This window comes from Rhyacophila brunnea, unplaced genomic scaffold (genome assembly GCF_057557595.1).
Source record: "Rhyacophila brunnea isolate RB1 unplaced genomic scaffold, BYU_Rbru_1.0 scaffold_16, whole genome shotgun sequence".
Taxonomy (NCBI): domain Eukaryota; kingdom Metazoa; phylum Arthropoda; class Insecta; order Trichoptera; family Rhyacophilidae; genus Rhyacophila; species Rhyacophila brunnea.
In genome coordinates this window covers 5,907,592-5,928,542 of record NW_028232816.1, presented here as the reverse complement: position 1 = coordinate 5,928,542, position 20,951 = coordinate 5,907,592, and the positions used below count along the sequence as shown (strand labels likewise).

Sequence of the window (20,951 nt, the reverse complement as noted above, 5' to 3'; positions counted from 1 at the left end):
GGAGATACAATCTCCTTGGCAGAGAATGTATCGTATACACCACTCGCTTCCTTCAAGAATTGAGCCATATATCTGTTTCTGGAATACATCAGTTACATGCTCGTCAGCCTCGATGACAGTCCGACAGTCTCATACATAAGTCCACACTGGTTTTGTACACCAGAATTTTTGTAAGACGATAAAATATTCTAGATACAGTACACTCTCAGTAATCCGCCGCTCGATTATCTGACAACTACTATAATCCGCCGTTATTTTTACTAGTTGAAAGCACAAAATCAAGCTCTATAATTAGCCGATATTCGTATGTCAAATTCAGTAGTCCGCTGCGTAGTATACACCGCAGATTAGACATGTTTATTTTGGAAACTTCTCCCTCGTAAAACGTACGTTCATCGCGAAGAAAGTAATGCACCAGGAAGTAAAGTGCCCAAGGACCGCATCACAACCGGGAAACACAAGTTGAAGCTTTTGGTCAAAGGGAAAGCCCAGGAATCTTAAGACTATTCAAGAATATCTGCCTCACTGAACAACTGGTTGTGTCAAGTGATTTATTTACTGTTTGATAAGTATTATAGTATTAGTATTACCAATATGCATAATTTAATATATACTTGATTTTGATTATAAATAAAACTGTTACTAGTACAAATTTTTAAATAAAAACTATTTTTATGAAATACCTGTTTAAATTTTTACCATATTTTGTATGTATGTGTTACACCGAATGTGCGAAATTAACTATTACATGAAATGGGCAAAATTTTGGCTAATTCATGTAATAGTCAAGCCTGTTGCCTTATTCATGAATTAGGTAAATTTTCTACTGAGTACATGAATTCGCCAGGGTATGGAATTCTTGAACTGTCAACCTGACAGAAGAAAAAGTAAATTTAATACGGATGGTTTTATTAGTTATAATTTGACATAATATAATATTATTATTATTAGGTTAGGTTAGGTTTTGTAATTCTGAATTAAATTATTCAACTGAATGTCCATTTTGAGGTTAGCTATCAAGTGTCAACAAACTATCACAAACATTCAATCGACCATTGCAAGTTCGATACCCAAGCACGAATCAAATCGCGAAAATACTTTTCAATAAAATTCTTCCGTTATCATATTATAGTTCTAGATTTTTTTTGCGCATAGTAAATGGATATGAACGTCATTGTAGGATTTTGGTATATTTTTATATTATAATCAATGACATTTGACAAATTTGTTTAGTTTGATTAGTTGCAAAAAATACCACCGGAGCGCGATCATCTATTTTGACCATAGATAATATATGTACATTTTGACCAATGCATGAGCATTTTTGATACATTTAGTTTAGTTGCAAAAAATACCACCGTAGCGCTACTATCTAATTTGTCCAATACATGAAGTAGGCAGAAAAATTACTGCCGAATTCACGCACTCTTCAGATATCTTGTCTAATTCATGAATAAGGCAACGGGCTTGCATTTTTCATGATTTAGGCAAAATTTTGCCCATTTCATGTAATATTCAATTTCGCACATTCGGCGTAACATATGCACTATAATCCGCCGCTTTCACTAATTGGACACTTGTCTGGTTTTTGGGGTAGCGGATTACTGCGAGTACTGTAGTCGATTCATTTCCACTATTTTGTTATTTTCAAAAAAAAACATATTATGTTAAATTTACCACAGCACAGATTCTCCTGGGTCTGTCCATCTTTGTTGGGTGGAAATTTCTTGTGGCAAACTGCATTCTGGCTGGCTGTTATGCCAATTTTCAACAACCCCTGATTGAATGAGAAACACGGAAGCAAGCAGAGTATATTTGATAAGGTGTTACTTCTGCTTTTCATTGATGACATTATCATTCTTTCGAGAAACAAAATCAGGGAAACCAGCATACCTGAAACAAATTAAAAGAATTTTTAGTCGTAAGTTTAGACAGTAAACCATCTTTTTCACCAAAGACAGAGTGAGGTCGGGCACAATTTTAGATTACTTTATTAGAGTAGTGTTAAAAAGCTTGTCTCTGAAGTCATAGATAAGGGTTCAACCCATGCATCTGGCAGAAATCACGTTAATTTTTTAATGTGCAGTGATTCCTAGCGTGGGGCAAATAGGTCATCTTGAAAATCATTTGAAGTCGAAGCATAGTTTTACAAGCACTCATTTTCTTCCGAATTGTACATGTAACGTAATATACATTATATTTACTGACGAAAGTTAAATTAAAAATAGTATTGCCTATGTGCATTTTTTATTTGAAGCAATTCATTTTTTTTTCAGAATTAGTTAGGTAACTATAAAATTATGATGGCATGGAGATTTTTGAAGCGTTGAAGTGGGACTAGAAATAAGAGCAAGGACCCGATGGGTTGAGTGAAAAAGGTCAATAGGCATTGCTCCATTCTGTGGATACCCATATGCTCCACTTAGGGAAATGATAATTATATCATTGTATATTCTACAGCAGGCATGTCCTATGACCAACTTCAAATAGGACATGCTCTACTATGCAATATGAAAACTGGCAGTGATTTACCACACTCTCATCGTCGCTTTTCAACTTTAAACAAACATATTATATTTGGCCGAACTTATGGTAAATTAATGATACTTGTTTCCACATAACCTTAAAATTCATTATTATTACTTATAACTACCAGTCATAACTAATTCAATATTTGTATTAAAAACTTTGACCCACACGCAGTTATTAATAAAATAACATAATTACAAAATTATAAACATTTTCGTTATAGATAGGTCACCGCCAAACTATTTTCCTATTATGCAAAGAGTCTACTGCGCGACGGCAATAGGAAACTACGCCTCGGTTTAAAATGTGCGGATTTACATCTTCTTTTTCTAAAACTCCTGTGGCAGGCCATAAGTGATGTAATATGGATCAAGTGATACGACAAGGTCACGCGGGCTTTCTCGTGGTTAATTTTAAAACGACTTTCACGTAAACTGGATAAGGAAATAAAAAATGGAATGTATAATACTTCCACTTCAAAATCTCAATGAAATCATATTATATTACAACCGATTGTCCTCTTTTTATATTTTCATTACTTGTTGACCAAAATCCATCCCGCGATCGGCGCACCAGACAAGCCTGGTACACACAATCTTCTTTGACCATTTCTTATCGTAACAGGATCATATGGGCCTCCTCCACGGGGTGTAAGTTCGTATTAACAGATTTGTTTTTATTAAAAATGGATGTTAGCCACTTGCTTAACCTATTAGGTCCATACTCTGACTTCAAACACAAAATAAAAAACAATGTGTATTTGTCAGACCCAGGATTAGAACCTGGGACCCACAACATTATAAGCCGACGCGTAAGCCGCTCGGCCATCGTGGGTGGACGCACAATCAATCTTTTACGATTGTTCACACCTATTGAAGTGGACAGTAAGAGAGGTAAAAGCATCAATTACTGTGACATATCGACTGTGTTAAGCCGGAAGAACATTAGTGACAGTTTGCGCCTTTACAGGAGGGCAATTTGGAAAAATAACTTGTAACGTGATGACCTTATTCTACTTCTTTCACCCTGTCACGACCCAGCATTGGGGCATAGGGTAAGCACAAATTCATGCAACTTCCCTCGATCCAACGCCAACTCTTGCGCCTCCCGCCATCCCAGACCTGCAGCACGTAGATCGCTTTTGTAGCACCGCTACAGAGTGAGGGAGGGCCGGCCACGACGACGGAACCCTTGAGGCTGTGCCACAAGTGTCGCACTCTTTTTCCATCCGGAACACATGTCCCAGCCACGTAAAACGTCTCATCGTGATTACCTCAATCACCAAAGGCTGCTGTGTCTGCTCACGAACGCGGGTGTTTGTAATGCGGTCGTACCAATGCACCCCTAAGATTCGGCAGAGACATCGATTCTCAAAGCTCAAAAGCCGAGACCCTTGAAGCTTAGTAAGATGCCATGTCTCACAGCCATACAGGAGTACAGGTAGCACACACGCGTTGAACAAATGACATTTGGTCCTCACAGAATACAGCCTTGACCTCAATGCGACTACAAGTTGGCTGGATGCTGACCCGCCAGTGGCGAAGGGTGGAGGTAGGCTGTTAAGATCCGCCATAAATAGTGCACATTAAACTTTTTCAGACATACATATTTGTTTTCATTGAAATAAGACTACAATTTACAGATAGTGTTGGTTAGTTTTCAAAATTCAATTAAACCCTGAGAAACCAAGCCATAATAGATAATAGTCAAAAAATACATGTCTATTTATAAAATATCTAAAATTATGCAATTAAATCATACATAACTTTGAATATTTTATAAATAGAATAATATATTTTATTTATTATAGTTTGGTTTAGTCAGGGCTTAATGAATTAAAAAAAATAACCAACAATATGTGTAATATGTATTTTTAATCCAACGAAAACAAATAACTATGAATGAAAAAGTATCCACAATTTTGTCGTATTCCCCAAATTAGACCAAAACTATTATGGTTTCGTTTAGGCATGGTTTAATCGATTTTTAAAAACTAACTAACACCATCTGTAAATTGTAGTCTTAGTTCATTAAAAAAAAATACATATGACTAAAAAAGTTTAGTGTGCACTATTTATAGCGAATCTTAACAGCCTACCTCCACCCTTCGCCACTGTGACCCGCCATACCCATGTGGATTCCAAGCTCACTAGAAATACCACCATCGTCTACAACCGTGGCACCCAAGTATTTGATCCTGGACACCAGCTCGACGGGCAAACCGGAAACCCGCAGAGGAGTGTCGGCGTCAATGCATGCATGATGGTCACTAAACTAAAATTATAGAGTGAAGGTACGAAATATTTACCCAAGATCGCAATTATCAGAAGGAATATGTATCCGATGGAGGAGTTCTTCATGTGCAGACTCAGCATGTACACAAATGAGAGTCCAGCAAATATGTGACAGGTCAAAAGAACCAATAGAACACCTAAAAAGAAAAAATCTCATTTTATTACTCAATACATACTCAATTTAAAATGAAATGTAATGGAATATAGTATAATATAATATTACCACTCGTTTCAGAGATGCTTAATGTGTCATCGGGATCGAAAAGGCAAACGATTAAAATCACAATAAAGCTTATCGCCAAACAAATAACAGCATCGTAGACTATAGTTATCAGCCAATAGAGAATTGGACTGGTTCCAGTCATCTGTTGCAGCTTTCGGGAACACGACTTACGCTCATTAATTGGGAAAGGAATAAAAATGGCCAGCATTATAGAAGCACCTGAAACCAAAAAAACATACACGATTATACATTTTTTTTAACCTTTTCTATGCCTCACGATATGACCATGGCAGTAACTAACCACCCATCATTGCATCTCTATCTTAGTTATGATGAGGATACATGGTGCATTCTCTTTCATCCGCTAATATATCGATGGCTCAATTCCACAGTGCTACAACTGGGTAGTTCACAATAATTATGGATCAAGTCCAATTTTCAGAAAAATCGATTTTTTTGTTTCAGTGGCTAGATAAAACAGATTTCTATATTGTGTGTTAATATCACAATCGTAGCTCTACAATTTTCCGCATAAATGGCAATACTAGTATTGATAAGATATCAAATTGAATGTGAATCATGTCCATTTTGACAGTTCCTTCAGCAGTATAAAGAGGTATTTGCTAACATTAATTTGCTACATAATATTAATAAAGAATGAATATACTTTATGTTTCGACTATTTATTTAAATTGATCCATGTATGTACTATCAAAACATGGTAAGTATATACATTGAAAACATTCCTAAATTTTACAAAAGGAGTTTTAACTTTAGGTCCAAATATCTCAAGATTCATTTTGATGGACTTGATCCATAATTATTGTGCACCACCCATCTAGGAATTAGTAGTTTTGAGTAATGGCTGATTACTATTAGTTTTGACTCATCTATACCGACTTGTAGAAAAGTGACAAAAACAACGGCCCTACGAAGACAACTAGTAATTTTTTTGAGTTGAAATTTTGTAGAACTGAATATACGAATATAATGGCTAACATAAATCAAAACTTGAAATTTTTGACTTATCGTACTATGGAACTGAGCTATCGAATAATCTATAAAATGTTTCAGCAATATCAGTTCTAATATTAGCTACCCTCATCCCTTTCTATAATAATATAATAGTAAGTCTTTTATTTTAGTCAATGTTTAGAAACTAAACTCACACAAATATAATCATAAAACTGTAACAAATGTTTCCGTGGCCTTGCGATGAGAGCTGATAATTCAGTTTGGAAGAGTTTTTTAGAGTCATTTTCCATTGATCACCTTATCCATTGATAAGGTGATCAACTATTCTTCTTCTTGTAACAAAAATTTACAAATCTATGTAGGTATGTAAATGAAATAATTAAATAAATGTGCCAAATGAATTACATATCCAATCATTCTGTTGTAACAAAAATAATTCTTTCAGCACTTATATATTATGTAATGAAGTTAACCCATTGGTAACTGACTTTATTTTTGTATATATAGTACTAAATTGACTTCCAACAATCAAATATTAATTACTCAAAAAGTATGTGTTTAAATCATTTGATTTTTTAACACATAAAATATCTGAAAATTATTGACATATGCCGTAATTTTCGCATTTCTAGCAATAAGTGTAATTTCGCAAACTTATTGCAAATTTTCAGAAGATACGATTTTTTGTTCCGATACTTAAAAATAAAAATGATAATTTTTAATAAGACTGTTCCCAGTATTATCTTGTGTCTCAAATCGCTTCCAAGGTTTGTTCATTCTTAATGGCGATAAAAAAAGGTTAATAACCTTGATGGCATTCAGTGTATTCCAACACGGAAACATAAATAAGTATTTCATTTTATTCTGTACAGTGAACTGTTCAACTAAATTTTGGACCAAAGATTTAATCAACAGCTGATGTCAAATGGAAAATTAATAAATCATTTCGAGTGCGGTATATTCTTTTTATATATTTTTTAAATCCAATATTTTATACCGGTCGGTACGAATCCCTGTTATCGAATATATTCACCCTGTAGTGAACATTTTTCTAAACACATTTAATACCAGAAATTTTCAATAGATGCCCTAATATAGTGTAAAAAAACATTACCAAGAACCTTTTCTAACACAAGAATTTCTCATGTTTGGGCACAATGAGTTAAGGAAACATATCTAATATATTTTTTTTTATATTCAATTTATCCAGAGATACTATCTTCTGAAATGTTGACAATTTCGCGGAAGACTAGTAAAGAGCCACTTGTTTAGATAGTTCCAATTATTGAATATTGCCAATAGTGCCAACATTTTTTTGATGTAGAGATACATTATGCATTAGCATAACCGAAATGTTTAACTGTAGTTATCTTTGAATTAATTTTTTTGCGATAATGCTATTACTCCCAACAGGTGCTAAATTAGTAGATATTACAACTGGCGCTTGATTGGTACTGACAGATAAAAAGAAAATATGAAATATTACCGATAGTCAAACTGCCAGACCAAACCATAATGCTCATCAATGACTTTCCCATGTTCTTTTCAAAGTCCTCCAGCGGATCAATTTTAATCGGGTGATTGTTCACAAATATGGCGGGCTTCCTATTATGACTGGGGGCCATTTCGGTTGCCAGTAAATTTGTGAAAGTGTTCACGGCAACAGGCAAGGCGTGGTACAGAGACGTGGAGTACAGGCCGATATAAGAATCGTTGCTGAGGTCCAATGCGATTGGCATACTTCCTAAAAAGCTCTTGATGGATTCTTCACCCTTCTGTAGTACACCTGAAAGACGAAAATTCTTGAATGTCAATACACCCCTTGCAATTCGAGCCCTCAGAACCAAATCAGCGCATACAAGTATGTGTGCTAATTTGTTTTGATTACTCAAAAATATTGATTTGTAGTTGAATGGCTCTTGAAATTTTATTTGATGGAGTATCATAATGAAATAGGTTATATAAGTATTACGTCATATAGATTTCAAGGGAGAAGGAATTAAAAAACAATTCCAAACCAGATTTTTTGCATTTAAATGTATATCTACATATAGATAAAATAATATTATAGTTGAAATGATATTATTCTACTTAGTTCATGTCGGCCACATGGTCAGAGCATACGGACACCATACAGTGTCTTCATGAAATTCTGTCGCCTCATAAGTCTTCTTGTGTCTTCCCAGATCGTAGTTCTGCCATATACACCCTGTGGATAGTATTAGCGGTCTTTCAGCGTGCCAAAATCCGGTTGATTTGAAGAAAAGGCAAGCCAAGTTGTGACTCTTTTGAAGTATCCGTAGCACGTGGACAGGCCAGTTCCTGCATCGGTTCTTCTCTGTCGATATGACGACAAGCCGTATGATCCATATTCTTATCTCCTTATTACTCTTAAAGTCATACTATTGCATACCCAGTATCCGCCGCAAGCATCTATTCTTAAACCTCAGTATATGGTTAGGTGTCAGAACTCACTACCGTAAATCATCACCATCAGAATGCAAGCGGCATTTGGTGTTGACTGTGTAGAGCAATGATACTCAACCTTTTTTTTCTTCGGGCCAAATACATATATTTGTAAAGTAATGCGGACCGCATCACTACTGGTATGACGAAAAAAATCATGAAACCCCCCTTTTTTACAAAACATTTTTGAGATTTTAAAAATTATACGTGTTTTTTAAATTAATCGTGTGCAATAGCAACACTCTTATACCAGATCTGATGTGGACCATAATGACAATCCTCTTCGGGTGTCACTATCTGTGCGTCAAAGTCGAAACGAATCTCAAGATATACGATATTCCTGATAATAAATGTGTTTCGGGCCGCACATAAACGCTTAAAGGGCCGCAGGTTGAGTATCGCTGGTGTAGAGCCATGAAGCCTAGATATTTCACAGAAAGATGGATGTTGAACCCGGCCATTCTCATTGGAAGCTCTATCTCCTGTGATCCGCACCCACTTGTATTTAAAGCCATCGACACTATTTTGCCTACCGTTAAGCAGGGGGAAATCTAGATCGGGATAGGTGAGGACTCTTATATAAAACATAATTAGCATAAATTATGTCTTAAAGCAGTGAGGTATTTGGGAAACAACATTTAACTAACCACATTAAATCCCGATGTGATATTGTTAGATGTCACTTTTACCACTAATTTGAGTATTTCTGTACATTTCCAACAATTATTTTTCACCATATCACGTGATAGTTAAAATTTTTGGTCTTCATGAATATGAAAGATTCTTCGGTTCGGATATGTTAGATACAAAAGTCATAGCACATGTCAACGATGTAACTGTCGACTTGTCGAGAAATGATCTGTAATACGTTGTCGATGCAAATGCACGTACGTAAGAAATTAGAAAATCATTTTGTCAATCGTTTTTTTATCATTATTAATAATTTCATTTTCAAGTGCAAGGATCGAGTTTTTTTGGTAATATTTTTAAAATTCGATGAAAGTTTTCAATCGAATGAAAAAAGATTTTTTTGACAAGCGTGCTTACACATTACTCAATAATTTTGCAAAGGAGTAAATAGAATGTCATAAGAATAATGTTTTAGCGATAATGCCAATTTGAATAAAAAAACAAAATAGTTACCCATATAAGACAGTGAAATATTATAATGATAGGTATACATAGCAAGTACTAAAAAATGATGGAAAGAGCTCCCTCCAGATGGACGGACCAAATCAAGAATGCCACGGTTTTTCCACTGCCACTGAATGTCGAAGAGAGGTGAAACGAATCCACGGAGAAGACTGTCCGATGGCCAAATAATCCAAACAATCCAAATCACCCGGGTCACAATCTTCAGTCATGAGCTTGACAAAGAAGATAAAAAACATACAATTACCTATTCCGAAGCAAACTTTTGTTATTTCGTTTGACATGACTTTTAAAAAACCTTTAATATAAGTAAATGATAATTTGATAAAATATTCAGCAACGGACATAATATATCACATATCTTTCAAAAGATCAGTACAGTACTCTCTCAGTAATCCGCCACCCCAAAAACCAGACAATTGTCCAATTAGTGAAAGCGGCAGATTATAGTGCATACATACAAAATATGGTAAAAATTAAAACAGGTATTTCGTAAAAATAGTTTTTTTTTTTTGAGAAATTTGTACTAGCAAATTACGGTTTTATTTATATTCAAAATCAAGTATTTACTAAATTATACATATTTACTAACTAAATATTAAACAGTAAATCACTCAACCAGTTTGTTGAGTGAGGCAGATATTCTTATAATGGCTTAGGATTCCTGGATCTCCCTATGACCAAAAGATTCAGTTTGTGTGTCCCGGTTGCATTGGAGCATGGCGTAATTGTGATGCGGTCCTTGGGCACTTTCCTCCCTGGTACATTACATTCTTCGCGATGAAGGTACGTTTTACAAAAGGACAAGTTTCCAAAATAAACCTGTCTTATCTGCATTGCATACTTGTATGCGGTGGACTACAGAATTTGACAATCGAATACCGGCGAATAATAGAGCTTGATTTTGTGCTTTCAACTAGTAAAAATAACAGCGGATTATAGTAGTTGGAAAATCGAGTGGCGGCTTACTGAGAGTATACTGTATTTTGTTATGCTATACAAAAAATTATGTCGAAACTTTCACGCATCTGACTGAAGTTTCATGTAAATTACACATGACATTTATATACAATCATATGTATGTCAAAGGAAATCAAAATATTATTGATAAAAAATTCTAGATGAAAACCAATTTATTACTCCACCTGTGTAAGCATCCTCGATTTGTTCAAATCTCGTGTGATAAAATTTGTCGAATGCGCTGAAATCTTTTTGGCCGGTGCCGTTTGTCGAATAAGGCACGTGGCCGATCTGTCCTCTGTATGCCAAAAGATTGAGGCTCAGTTTGGGATTATCGTCAATCGGATGGTTGTCTTTCGTGTCAAGTAAAAATATGCAGGAGAAAAGAATCACAAATACGATCTGAAATTGAAAATGTAGCAGAGCTGTTAGAAACGCCAATTACTTTAAAGGTTCAGTTCATTTTAAAGGATGGCTTTCATAAAACTTTGGTACCTGTCTAGTTGTAAGTAGATATTTTATTTTAATTTGAAAACCAAGTAGGTACAGTAAAAACAAAACAATGATACGGTTCGTGGATTGTATGCGTACGAATATGTACAAATGCCTACGAGTACGCGCTCATCGGCTGGCAGGTGTTTAGTACGGCCCCTATCTTTTCAATTCTTCAATTCTATAGAACATAATAATGGTCATTTTGTAGCATACGAATACTGGCAAGAATTTACGATAGACAAAGTGGGTAATTAGTAAGGAAGTAGGAAAATTATTATGGAATTTTGGTATTGAATTCAATCATGTGGTTTTTTTACCCAAAGTGGACAGATTTGAAAAAAAAAAACAATGCATCTCAAATAAATGCTGCATATTTTTTAAATTTAGTTTATATTCTAGCCGCAAGATGTTCATGATATAAAATTTCTCCCTGTTGCAGCACATTAAAAAATTTCTTCACTAGCCATGGCATATTGTGTTGTATAATACGGACAAGGTAATTTAAAACACATTATGTTACCTGCACTATAAACAGAGTTCCCGAAATCTTTGTATGAATCATTCTTTTCTTAACAAGTCCCTCCATTCTGTTCATCGTCAAACTAAACGTTGACTTAGTATCGGTCTCTTGTGTACCTGTAACATAACAATTATATCATAGTGTTTCACATATTATTTTTTATGAAACTGTTAGAAATGAGTTGCATTCAAAAAATATGTTAATTTAAGTAAAAACAGGACAAAGCACAGTTCAATTTTACGCAGCCAGCGAGTTCGAACCTGTGACTCTATGGTCAGAAACACCCTCCGCTTTGTCTAGTCATTAGTATAAATACTGTAATTAATGTTAGTAATGTAAATAAATTTAATATTTAATAAAATGGTGAATTTAGGCTATTAATATTCGTATCCGGAAATTTGTACGTAAACAGTTCAACGTAGAACACTTATTCGTGTGCCGCAGTACGTGAAACATGAGTTCGTGCAACATTTAATCAAATGACGAGTTCTTCGTTGAACATTTCACCGTGGAATACATTTGTACGTGATCTACAACATGTGGCGCTAGTTTGCTGTTCCAATTAGATTCAATACGAATTTTATGAGATGTCTTTATTGGTTTTAAATAATTTAATGTTGAAACTACATAAATATAATTACAATATGAAAGTATTTCTAATTTAGTTACCTACTTATTTTCTTCCGTTTTTCCCATATACTCCGATGGTTTAACGTACTTAATAGTAAAAGTACTCAATATTATGAACTGCACTTAATGATAACTATAAAAACAGCTATTTATTGGTGGGAATTAGGAAAACATTTTATTAGGTAGGTAATTAAAATAAAACACAAAAATAAGTAGTTAGTGATTATTGCACAATGATTCACACATGGATATTATAGGTTAACCTATAATCCTGAGATATTGGTATCATTTCAGTACCGTTTATTATGTACTTATAAGTACTTATAAGTTGTAAATAATTATAAAAAAACCAATAATACACCCATGGTGGCTGAGTTGGTAAAGCGGTCGTCTATCAAGAAGTGGGATCGATCAATCCAGCGTAAAGACCCAATGTGTCATGTCAAGTGATTATTTATAGTGTGTATATGCATGAGATGTTATATTATGTATGATCAATATATAGAATGTTACATTCTCAAATCTTGGGTCTTATTCGTTGAAAAAAAAATAGTTTATCATAATTTTTATAATATGTATTTATTTCATAATACATTCAGTTTAGTGTCGGAAACAACATGTTCTAAATATAATTAAAAAACCAATAACGAATGTAGGTAGTAAGTATTTTGAAACTAAGCAATACCAAATAATTACAAATCCGTTTTATTTCGGTGGAATCTAGTGACACTAAACTGACTAAACAATACATTCTTTCAAGACAAAAAAAATGTGTGAGATGGTTAGTTTTGTATAGAATTCCTTATGGTCAGTTTATTGTGTAGGCAAGAGTGTTCCCTTGTTTATATTGTGTGCACAAAAAAATTCATTATAGAAATTAATATTATTGAAAAAACATTATTAGTATTATTACATTACGTACGATAATGGTTGTAATTATAATATACTTATCTACCTATTTTCTGCTGTGTCCTTTGTATTACGATGGTTTTATTACGTACTTTTAAGTAAGTATTATATTTTTACATGAATATTTAAAATTTCATTATATATTGTAAATAAATATTATTATATTATGTTTACAATTCATTGTGTATACCTACTAGGTTTATTGGTATTCTGTATTGATAATGGGAGCTATTTATAAGTAATAACCATATAGTATATTAGTCTATGGTAATACCTACGTAATGCACATTAATGGTATTAACTATCAAGTTTAGTATTGATGAGAAAATATTATATCATTCATTTAAATACCTACAACACAACAATAATATTTAGGTACCTAAAGTTTATTTCACAATTTAGACAGGTATATATATAGATAAGTTAACTGATATTACAAATATACCTAATGCTAATTTAAATCTATTACTGTTTTATCTATAAAAGTACATGTTATATTATTTTTATAATAACTTAACTTGTGTTGTACTCCATCATAATGCAGGAAATTAAGAAGGCATCAGAAGTGTAGATAGATCAAGCTTGTAATAGCTATGCAACCTACGTGTGTTTCAAAACATACATTCTTGAAATTGACTACAATGTTCTTATAGCTATTTACCAAAAAGTTTACAAATTAAAATTATTTCTTGTCGAATACGTTAAACATTTATGTTTAAAAGTATACGAAACACTAACTTCTTTATAAGTAGCTACAACTTACAGCTTACAGCTAATCAAAGATTCATCTATTATTATACCATTTCTCTCAATTGATTTGAAAGTTGACACGAGATCTGTAACTTAACTAAGACCCTCATGCAAAATTTATAAGTATGAGAAACATTTTTTTAAAATACCTAATATTTTTCTTGATCATTTTAGGTTCTAGGTTCTATACATTCTAGGTACCTACTGTATTCTGTTTACTAAGTATTCACAGATACATGATTTATAAATATTATGTAATGATTAATACACTTACGTTATAGGTTACTTTTGTTACAGTTGCATAATGGTGCATTTAAAATATTTATAGGTCATACCACAGAACTGATTAATAAGATAGAAAAACGAAAGTCAGTCACCATCGACCAGAATTTGAAGCCAACAACGCAAGAAATACTAAGCCCGTTTAGTGTCTTCGAATATTGCCAATATTGAATGCGCGTTTCGTTTATGTTAGAAACTTTAATGCATATTATGATACATAATGTAAATATTGAAAATAACATATTCTTTATCACCTGGTTATTGACTATAGGTACTACTATGACTTATATACCTACCTGTTATAATGTTTTCCTAATTCCCACCAATAAATAGATGGCACTACAAAATATTACTTATAAAAATCATCAATTATCTATACTTACATGTTTCCAATATATCACACAAGGAATTATAAATCTGGATCTATGTAAAAGAAGTGCCTATGTCAAAATTGTCTAATATGTACTAAGTTGAAAAGTTCTTAAAAATGTTCGAAAATTGTTTTATTTTTTAGTTGTGTCCAAATTATTTACTTGTATTAAAAAACAAGAAAATCCATAGTGCACTTAGACAATAGATACATCATAGTGCATCATTATTGTTAATATTATCAATTAACAAGTCTGAAAGGTATTAAACAATCGCTTGTACTGGTACTGGAAACATGACATCGACTTAGGTACTTCTTTTACCAAAAGTCCAGAAATATAATATAATTATGTATTTACAATAGGTACTGAAGTAAATAATGCTATTTCGGTTAACCTATAATATTCATGTATAAATAAAATACTTACATAAAAATACGTAATAAAACCATCGGAATATAAGGGAAAGACAGAAGAAAATAGGTAGGTAACTACATTATAATTACAATCATATCGTATAATATTTAATGTATGTAGTTTAATCAATAAAATTACTTAAAACCAATAAAGACATCTCATAAAATTTATTCGTATTGAATCTAATTGGAATATTACTATTTGCAAACTATCGCCGCATTTTGTAAGATACGTACAAATGTATTCCACGGTGTGATGTTCAACGAAGAACTCGTCATTTGATAAAATGTTATACGAACTCATGTTTCACGTACTGCGGCGCACGAATAAGTATCCCACGAAGAACTGCATACGTACAACTTACATGTAACCATTAATATTAATACTATAAACCGAGGGTACTTGATGGAATTTGAATTTAAATTCTAATGGATTTAAGTTTTGTACTATTCCATTTGAGTGGTTTTTTGCGACCCGGGTTTCGCCTTTAGGCATCTTTAGGCACCATGTGCACTCACCAAAAGGTAAATAAATATACACTGACAAAAAATACAGTTAATTCCAACATAATATATAATAAATTAATACAATAAAGTAGGTGAAAACTTTATCACCTACATATTAAGTCAAGGATCACAATAAAAAAATATAACAAACAAATTATGAATAGTTGAAGTGTTTGTAAAAAACCCCATCGCTTATAATACAATCAATAGGCGTACACATAGTCAAAACCCCAATATTAGATCATTAGATAATAATCAATTACAATACATTCAAGAGATGTAAAATCGTCAATACTAGGAAAAACAATGGCAACGTATTGGGCATTTAATGGAATTAACTATTAATGAGATATATCAATAATATCAGTCTTTAAGGTGAAGCCTTTACCGAGCCATTTTTAAAGAGGCACCTAGCGGAAAAATACGAAGCTTGCAATTTGAGATTTTTTTTTGATAATTTACAATTTCAGCTGTATTAATTAATAAATATGTGTCTGAAAACATTAAAAAGAAAAACATTTTTTATTTTAAGTCAAAGATAAACTTCAGCTTCAATATTGGGACCATACATTAAAAAAATTTGATATAAATAAAAAGGATTCAAGTTATACACATTTATATTTTTTATAAAAATCAATGTTTTTTAAAATAGATATAAAAAATATTAGTATCTCCCTACTTCAATTTTAGTTTGTCAATTTATCGCTATGGCCGTATGTTGTAGCTTAACCACTGGGGGATGACAAAAGAAATGGCGTATTTCAAAAAACACTACCTTATTCTTAGGTCAATAATTATTATAAAGCAATCATTATTCGTAGGATTTTTATCACACTTGAATGGTCAAACACATAGCTTATAATTAGTATCGTTAGAATTATCTTCAAATGTGTTAATCTTGCCGATTTTTTGAATAATAAAATGCCTAATTCTTGTCAAATTTGGGATCACAGAGATTATCAATATAATTTTTTATCGTAAATATTTTACTAAAATTATCTCGTCATAAATTATACTAATGGTTTTATAAATGCGTTTAAAAATTAATAAATGTAAAAAATCTTAACACCACTGCACATTTATGTACTGAAATATGACTATATTCTAAAAAATTAGAGCGAGAGGTTTAAAAGAACACTATTTTATGTAATAAAAATACATTATGCAGTCATCAAATGTTTAAAATAAATATAAAGGATAATAAGGCATCAAAATTATATAAATAGATTATCTACAACGTTTAAGGTATGTCCAGGGTGATGCTTTGAAAATAGAACAAAAGCTCCATTTTGACCTACACTGAGCATGCCCCCCCTTAAAATAAACTTACTTAAAATAAAAAATATTTTTCTTTTTAATTTTTTCAGATACATATTTATTAATTAATACAGTTGAAATTGTAAATTATCAAAAAAAAATCTCAAATTGCAGGCTTCGTATTTTTCCGCTAGGTGCCTCTTTAAAAACGGCTCAGTAAAGGCTTCACCTTAACCCTTTCTAAGCGTTACGAATCCCGACTTAGTACAACAGTGCGCGTTGTGATTTCAAGCATCAATAAATCGTAATAAATGTCAGTCAAACATACACAAATAGAGTAGTAAAAAATCGGAGTCAAGTTCAAAAATGATTATGACAGAACCTAATATTTTATGTGACTCTAAAAATAAACATTCGTCGCCTAAATCTGATAAGAAATCACGAACAAGACTTCTTCATTGAAAAAATGCCAGCTTACTCGAGCGGCGCCATGACACTTACGAAATGGTGCTGGACTAATGCGTCGATGACAGATTAACAAGTGTAAGAACAGTTCAGTATTCTTATAGTCTACCGGCTACCATTTCGACAAATATGTCATACACATAATGAATAATAATATGGTTTATGACTTTTATGAGCATTTTTGTTGAGTGTGTTGAAAAAATATCAGTCATAAATAACTCATTTTTATAGCATCCAGGACATCTCAAACTGTGTAACTTTTGTTTGAACTCGCATACACATTGCAGCACTGCAGGCCGAGTATAAATAAATCATCCTTGAGAACTACTGGCTATTTGAGAGTGATGTACTTACCACCAGTGCCTGGTTTGTACCTACCATTGACCCCGAACTGAATGGAATCGAATGACACATAGTTTATATAACAAAATGGTTTATTTTTCGAATACCTATTACAATTCGTAAAATATTAAATTTCAAACACTTTTTGCACTTCTAAATGCTTTATAGTCACCACAATTTTATTTTCAAGTTCATTTGTTTTTTTTTATTATATTACTTCAATAACCTGGTACTAGAATAGGTAATCTCTTATTTTATTATAATGACGTGATAGTAAGTAACTCGAGTTATTTTCGACTATAAATATAAGAAGAATTCTACATAAAAAAAATAGTAGTCATGAATCAAACCCTTTTGAATAGTATTACGAAAAAAATAATTCTCAAGTGTCTGTCTCACACCAGCAGACGATGATTTGCCGCGCAGTGTATAAAAATTCAGTAGCGCGGCACCTGGTGTTTGCGTAATACGACAATTTCCGCATTTATGCGGGAACGGGCGTCTGAGTGTTCGTGTCTTTTCTTTATAAATGGCTGATAACTAGGGTAAATAAATAATTTTTGTCTGTTTCACCTAATACTATAACCAGAAAATAGTATTTAAAAATGTTAATCAATGATAAACAAAGAGACATATTAAATCGCGGACTTCTAGGTATATTTAAATGACACCTGGTTCAAATTATTTTCCGAAACTATAAACTCGCGGATAATATACTGGCAGATAGGCGAATGAATGCAATCTCCAAAAGCATTCCTTTTGTAAAAATATTTTGTAAATTCACTTTGATCAATGTAACTTTCGAATATTCTATTTAACAGTTTACGCACCAAATAGTTTTTCAATCACTAAAAAACAATATAACTTATTATATCGCAAACTCGTATCGTTACAAACACGTCAGTCAAATGTCTTTGGCGCACATGCACTAAGAAGCGATAAGACACTATATACGCGGCAAATTTGAATTGGCCCGATGACTGATATATTTTTATTCAAGACACGCTCCCGAAAAATATTTATTTAAATTAGATAGAACAAAAGTTTAGGCTATCCATTGACAGATGTCAAGAGAAGGATGATTTTTGAATAAATTAAATCAATATTCGAATTATTCGCGCCTGGCGGAAAGCAGTACTAGGCAAACGAAAATCGAAATGACTTTAGTCAGCTGACGCGCGGATGACTCGCGCGTATAGGCTGACTAAAGTCAGTTGCCGCGTTAGAAAGGTTAACTGTATTCGTTGTCAGTGTGTATTTACCTTTTGGTGAGTGCACATAGTGCCTAAAGATGCTGAAAGGTGAAACCCGGGTCGCAAAAAATGACTAAAATGGAATAGTACAAAACTATCCATTAGAATTCAGGCTATTAAATTTAATCAATCTAATTTATATGTCAAATATATTAAATTGTTTGATTAAAAATATTAGTGATTAGTTTATAGTCAGAAATAAAGATGATTGCAAATTATGTACGTATATTATTGTATTCAAAGTGATCATGAAGGTATGTAGGTATCCACTGATTTCAATGGTGAAAGACCCACTGCTTGGAGAATCAATATATTATGTAAATGTCTGTTAAATACCTGCCGTGTTTCTTTCAAGAGTACTGGATGAGTTGTTTTCACCAGGCTCGACCGTCTCAGTGGCTTCCGATTCGTTGGTAACCCTAGAATAATCCATTGAAATCAAAAACAATCCCATAAAAAAAAATTTTAATCATAATTTCTATAAACTGTTCATATTTATAACTGTATCATTCAATTTATTCAATTTATATATTTTTTTAATACATTGTGGACATTACAAATTATAGACGTTCACAACATGACATTTAGAAACAAAGATATATATGTAAAACAGTATTACATAAAAAAAGAGATAGATCAGTAGATAAATTAGATAGGTACAAGGAAGTACACCGGATGAGTTAAGCAAACTATATTTTAAGAATTTATAAAACAACGTCCACGTAAACTCATTCTCACGTAGGTGGAATATATCAACACCCGAAGCAATTTCGTTGAACATAGTTATCGCCCTCCCAATTGGCATTACCAGTGGCAGGTTGGTTCTGCACCTTGGGAGAATAAACAACTGATGGTCTCTATTTCTAAGATAGTTATCAGGGACACACATCTTGCTGAAACCACACATTGTCTAGTTCATTGTCAAATAACGGTCTGAATTCACGGTTACAGCACAACCGTTGAATCTTGAAAAAAGTAAGAGCGGATGATCCCTACTCTTGAAATTGCACACCATACCGTGACGCGACCCGAATGAAGGGGTCTCTCATGAAGTACCCTGGAATTTGTTTCACTCCAGTACCGCATATTTTGTTTGTTAACACAGCCACTAAGATGAAAATGTACCTCGTCAGAGAAGAGCACAAGTACGTCGTTAGGTAAGGTGTCAACCAGCAGCTCACATGATGTTTGTCGGGTTACATAATCACACAAACACAAACCTTAAATCCAGCCCTTCCTCTCCCCTTTGTGACCTCCACTAACTTCACCATACCGTTTTAAAAAAAGGAAGTTCCCACACCCCACCCTGTACTAGTGGTGTTTAAAAGCAAAAACGTCACTGTCCTTGTCATTTCATGGAAAATCAAATTTGCACATCATTATATAACTATTATGCACAGTGGTAACTTTGCATTTAAACCCAGTTTTAAAATTCATTTTTTATTGTTTTCTGGGGATTTTGTATTTAATCTGTTGGGTTGAACAAGTAGACAAGAATATACGATTACTTTGTACATGTATGTCACCTTCGTATTTTTATGGACAGTATTTTTTTTTCAGATATTCAATAATTGTGCACCGCAATAAATGCCATGGAGGGTTGTGCACCACTGATAATTCGTTGTATAAAATAATTCTTTTATGCTTATAACACTATAGCAAACAAAAATGTTGAATCTTCCTCCAAATGGAGTCCTCTGTGATTTTCCCTATAAAAATCGCCGAAGCAATTTCCAGTTACACATAAGTGACATTGAGACTTTATACAAGAAGGATATCATCAATATCTTTGAATACAAAGCATTTTTATTTCAGCGTTTAATAACATTATATTTGTTGTGCTTCGTTCAGATGTTTGACAGCTTAAGTCCCGTTTACATGATTCACTTTTGACGATCATCGCTGAGGAATCATTCCCAGTGACTCGTGTAAATACACATTCGTCAACGAATCATCGAAAGTGATCATCCGGAATCAAAAGTGATTGAAGTTCAACTTGTTCTACTTTTCGATCATTTTGTGTTCACTACAGATGATTCCAAGCCCCTGAGAACTGTCATCACATCCCCATGATATTACGTCGTATTACCCATGTACATTAGTATATTAGTCTATGGTTTTATCCACCAACGACTCTTTTTCTTATTCGTCTTTCTCT

General features: G+C 33.0%; 1 protein-coding gene across 4 annotated transcripts in view; it reads right to left on the bottom strand.

The window, feature by feature from the left end:
* The window catches only part of LOC147074264 (phospholipid-transporting ATPase ABCA3-like), a 104,666-nt gene that overhangs the window by 47,351 nt on the left and 36,364 nt on the right, over positions 1-20,951 (bottom strand). For all 4 annotated transcript variants that reach the window (XR_015070315.1, XR_015070316.1, XR_015070313.1 and 1 more), the window contains exons 16-22: positions 19,130-19,212; positions 11,615-11,730; positions 10,785-11,001; positions 7,508-7,807; positions 5,047-5,265; positions 4,838-4,960; positions 1,678-1,893 (exon numbers count right to left, since the gene is read on the bottom strand). Coding sequence is in view for 1 of the 4 variants with exons in the window: in XM_085944053.1 (XP_085800179.1) it covers positions 1,678-1,893; positions 4,838-4,960; positions 5,047-5,265; positions 7,508-7,807; positions 10,785-11,001; positions 11,615-11,730; positions 19,130-19,212 (1,274 nt within the window). In the remaining 3 variants the exon portion in view is untranslated. The remainder of the gene's footprint in view (positions 1-1,677; positions 1,894-4,837; positions 4,961-5,046; positions 5,266-7,507; positions 7,808-10,784; positions 11,002-11,614; positions 11,731-19,129; positions 19,213-20,951) is intronic.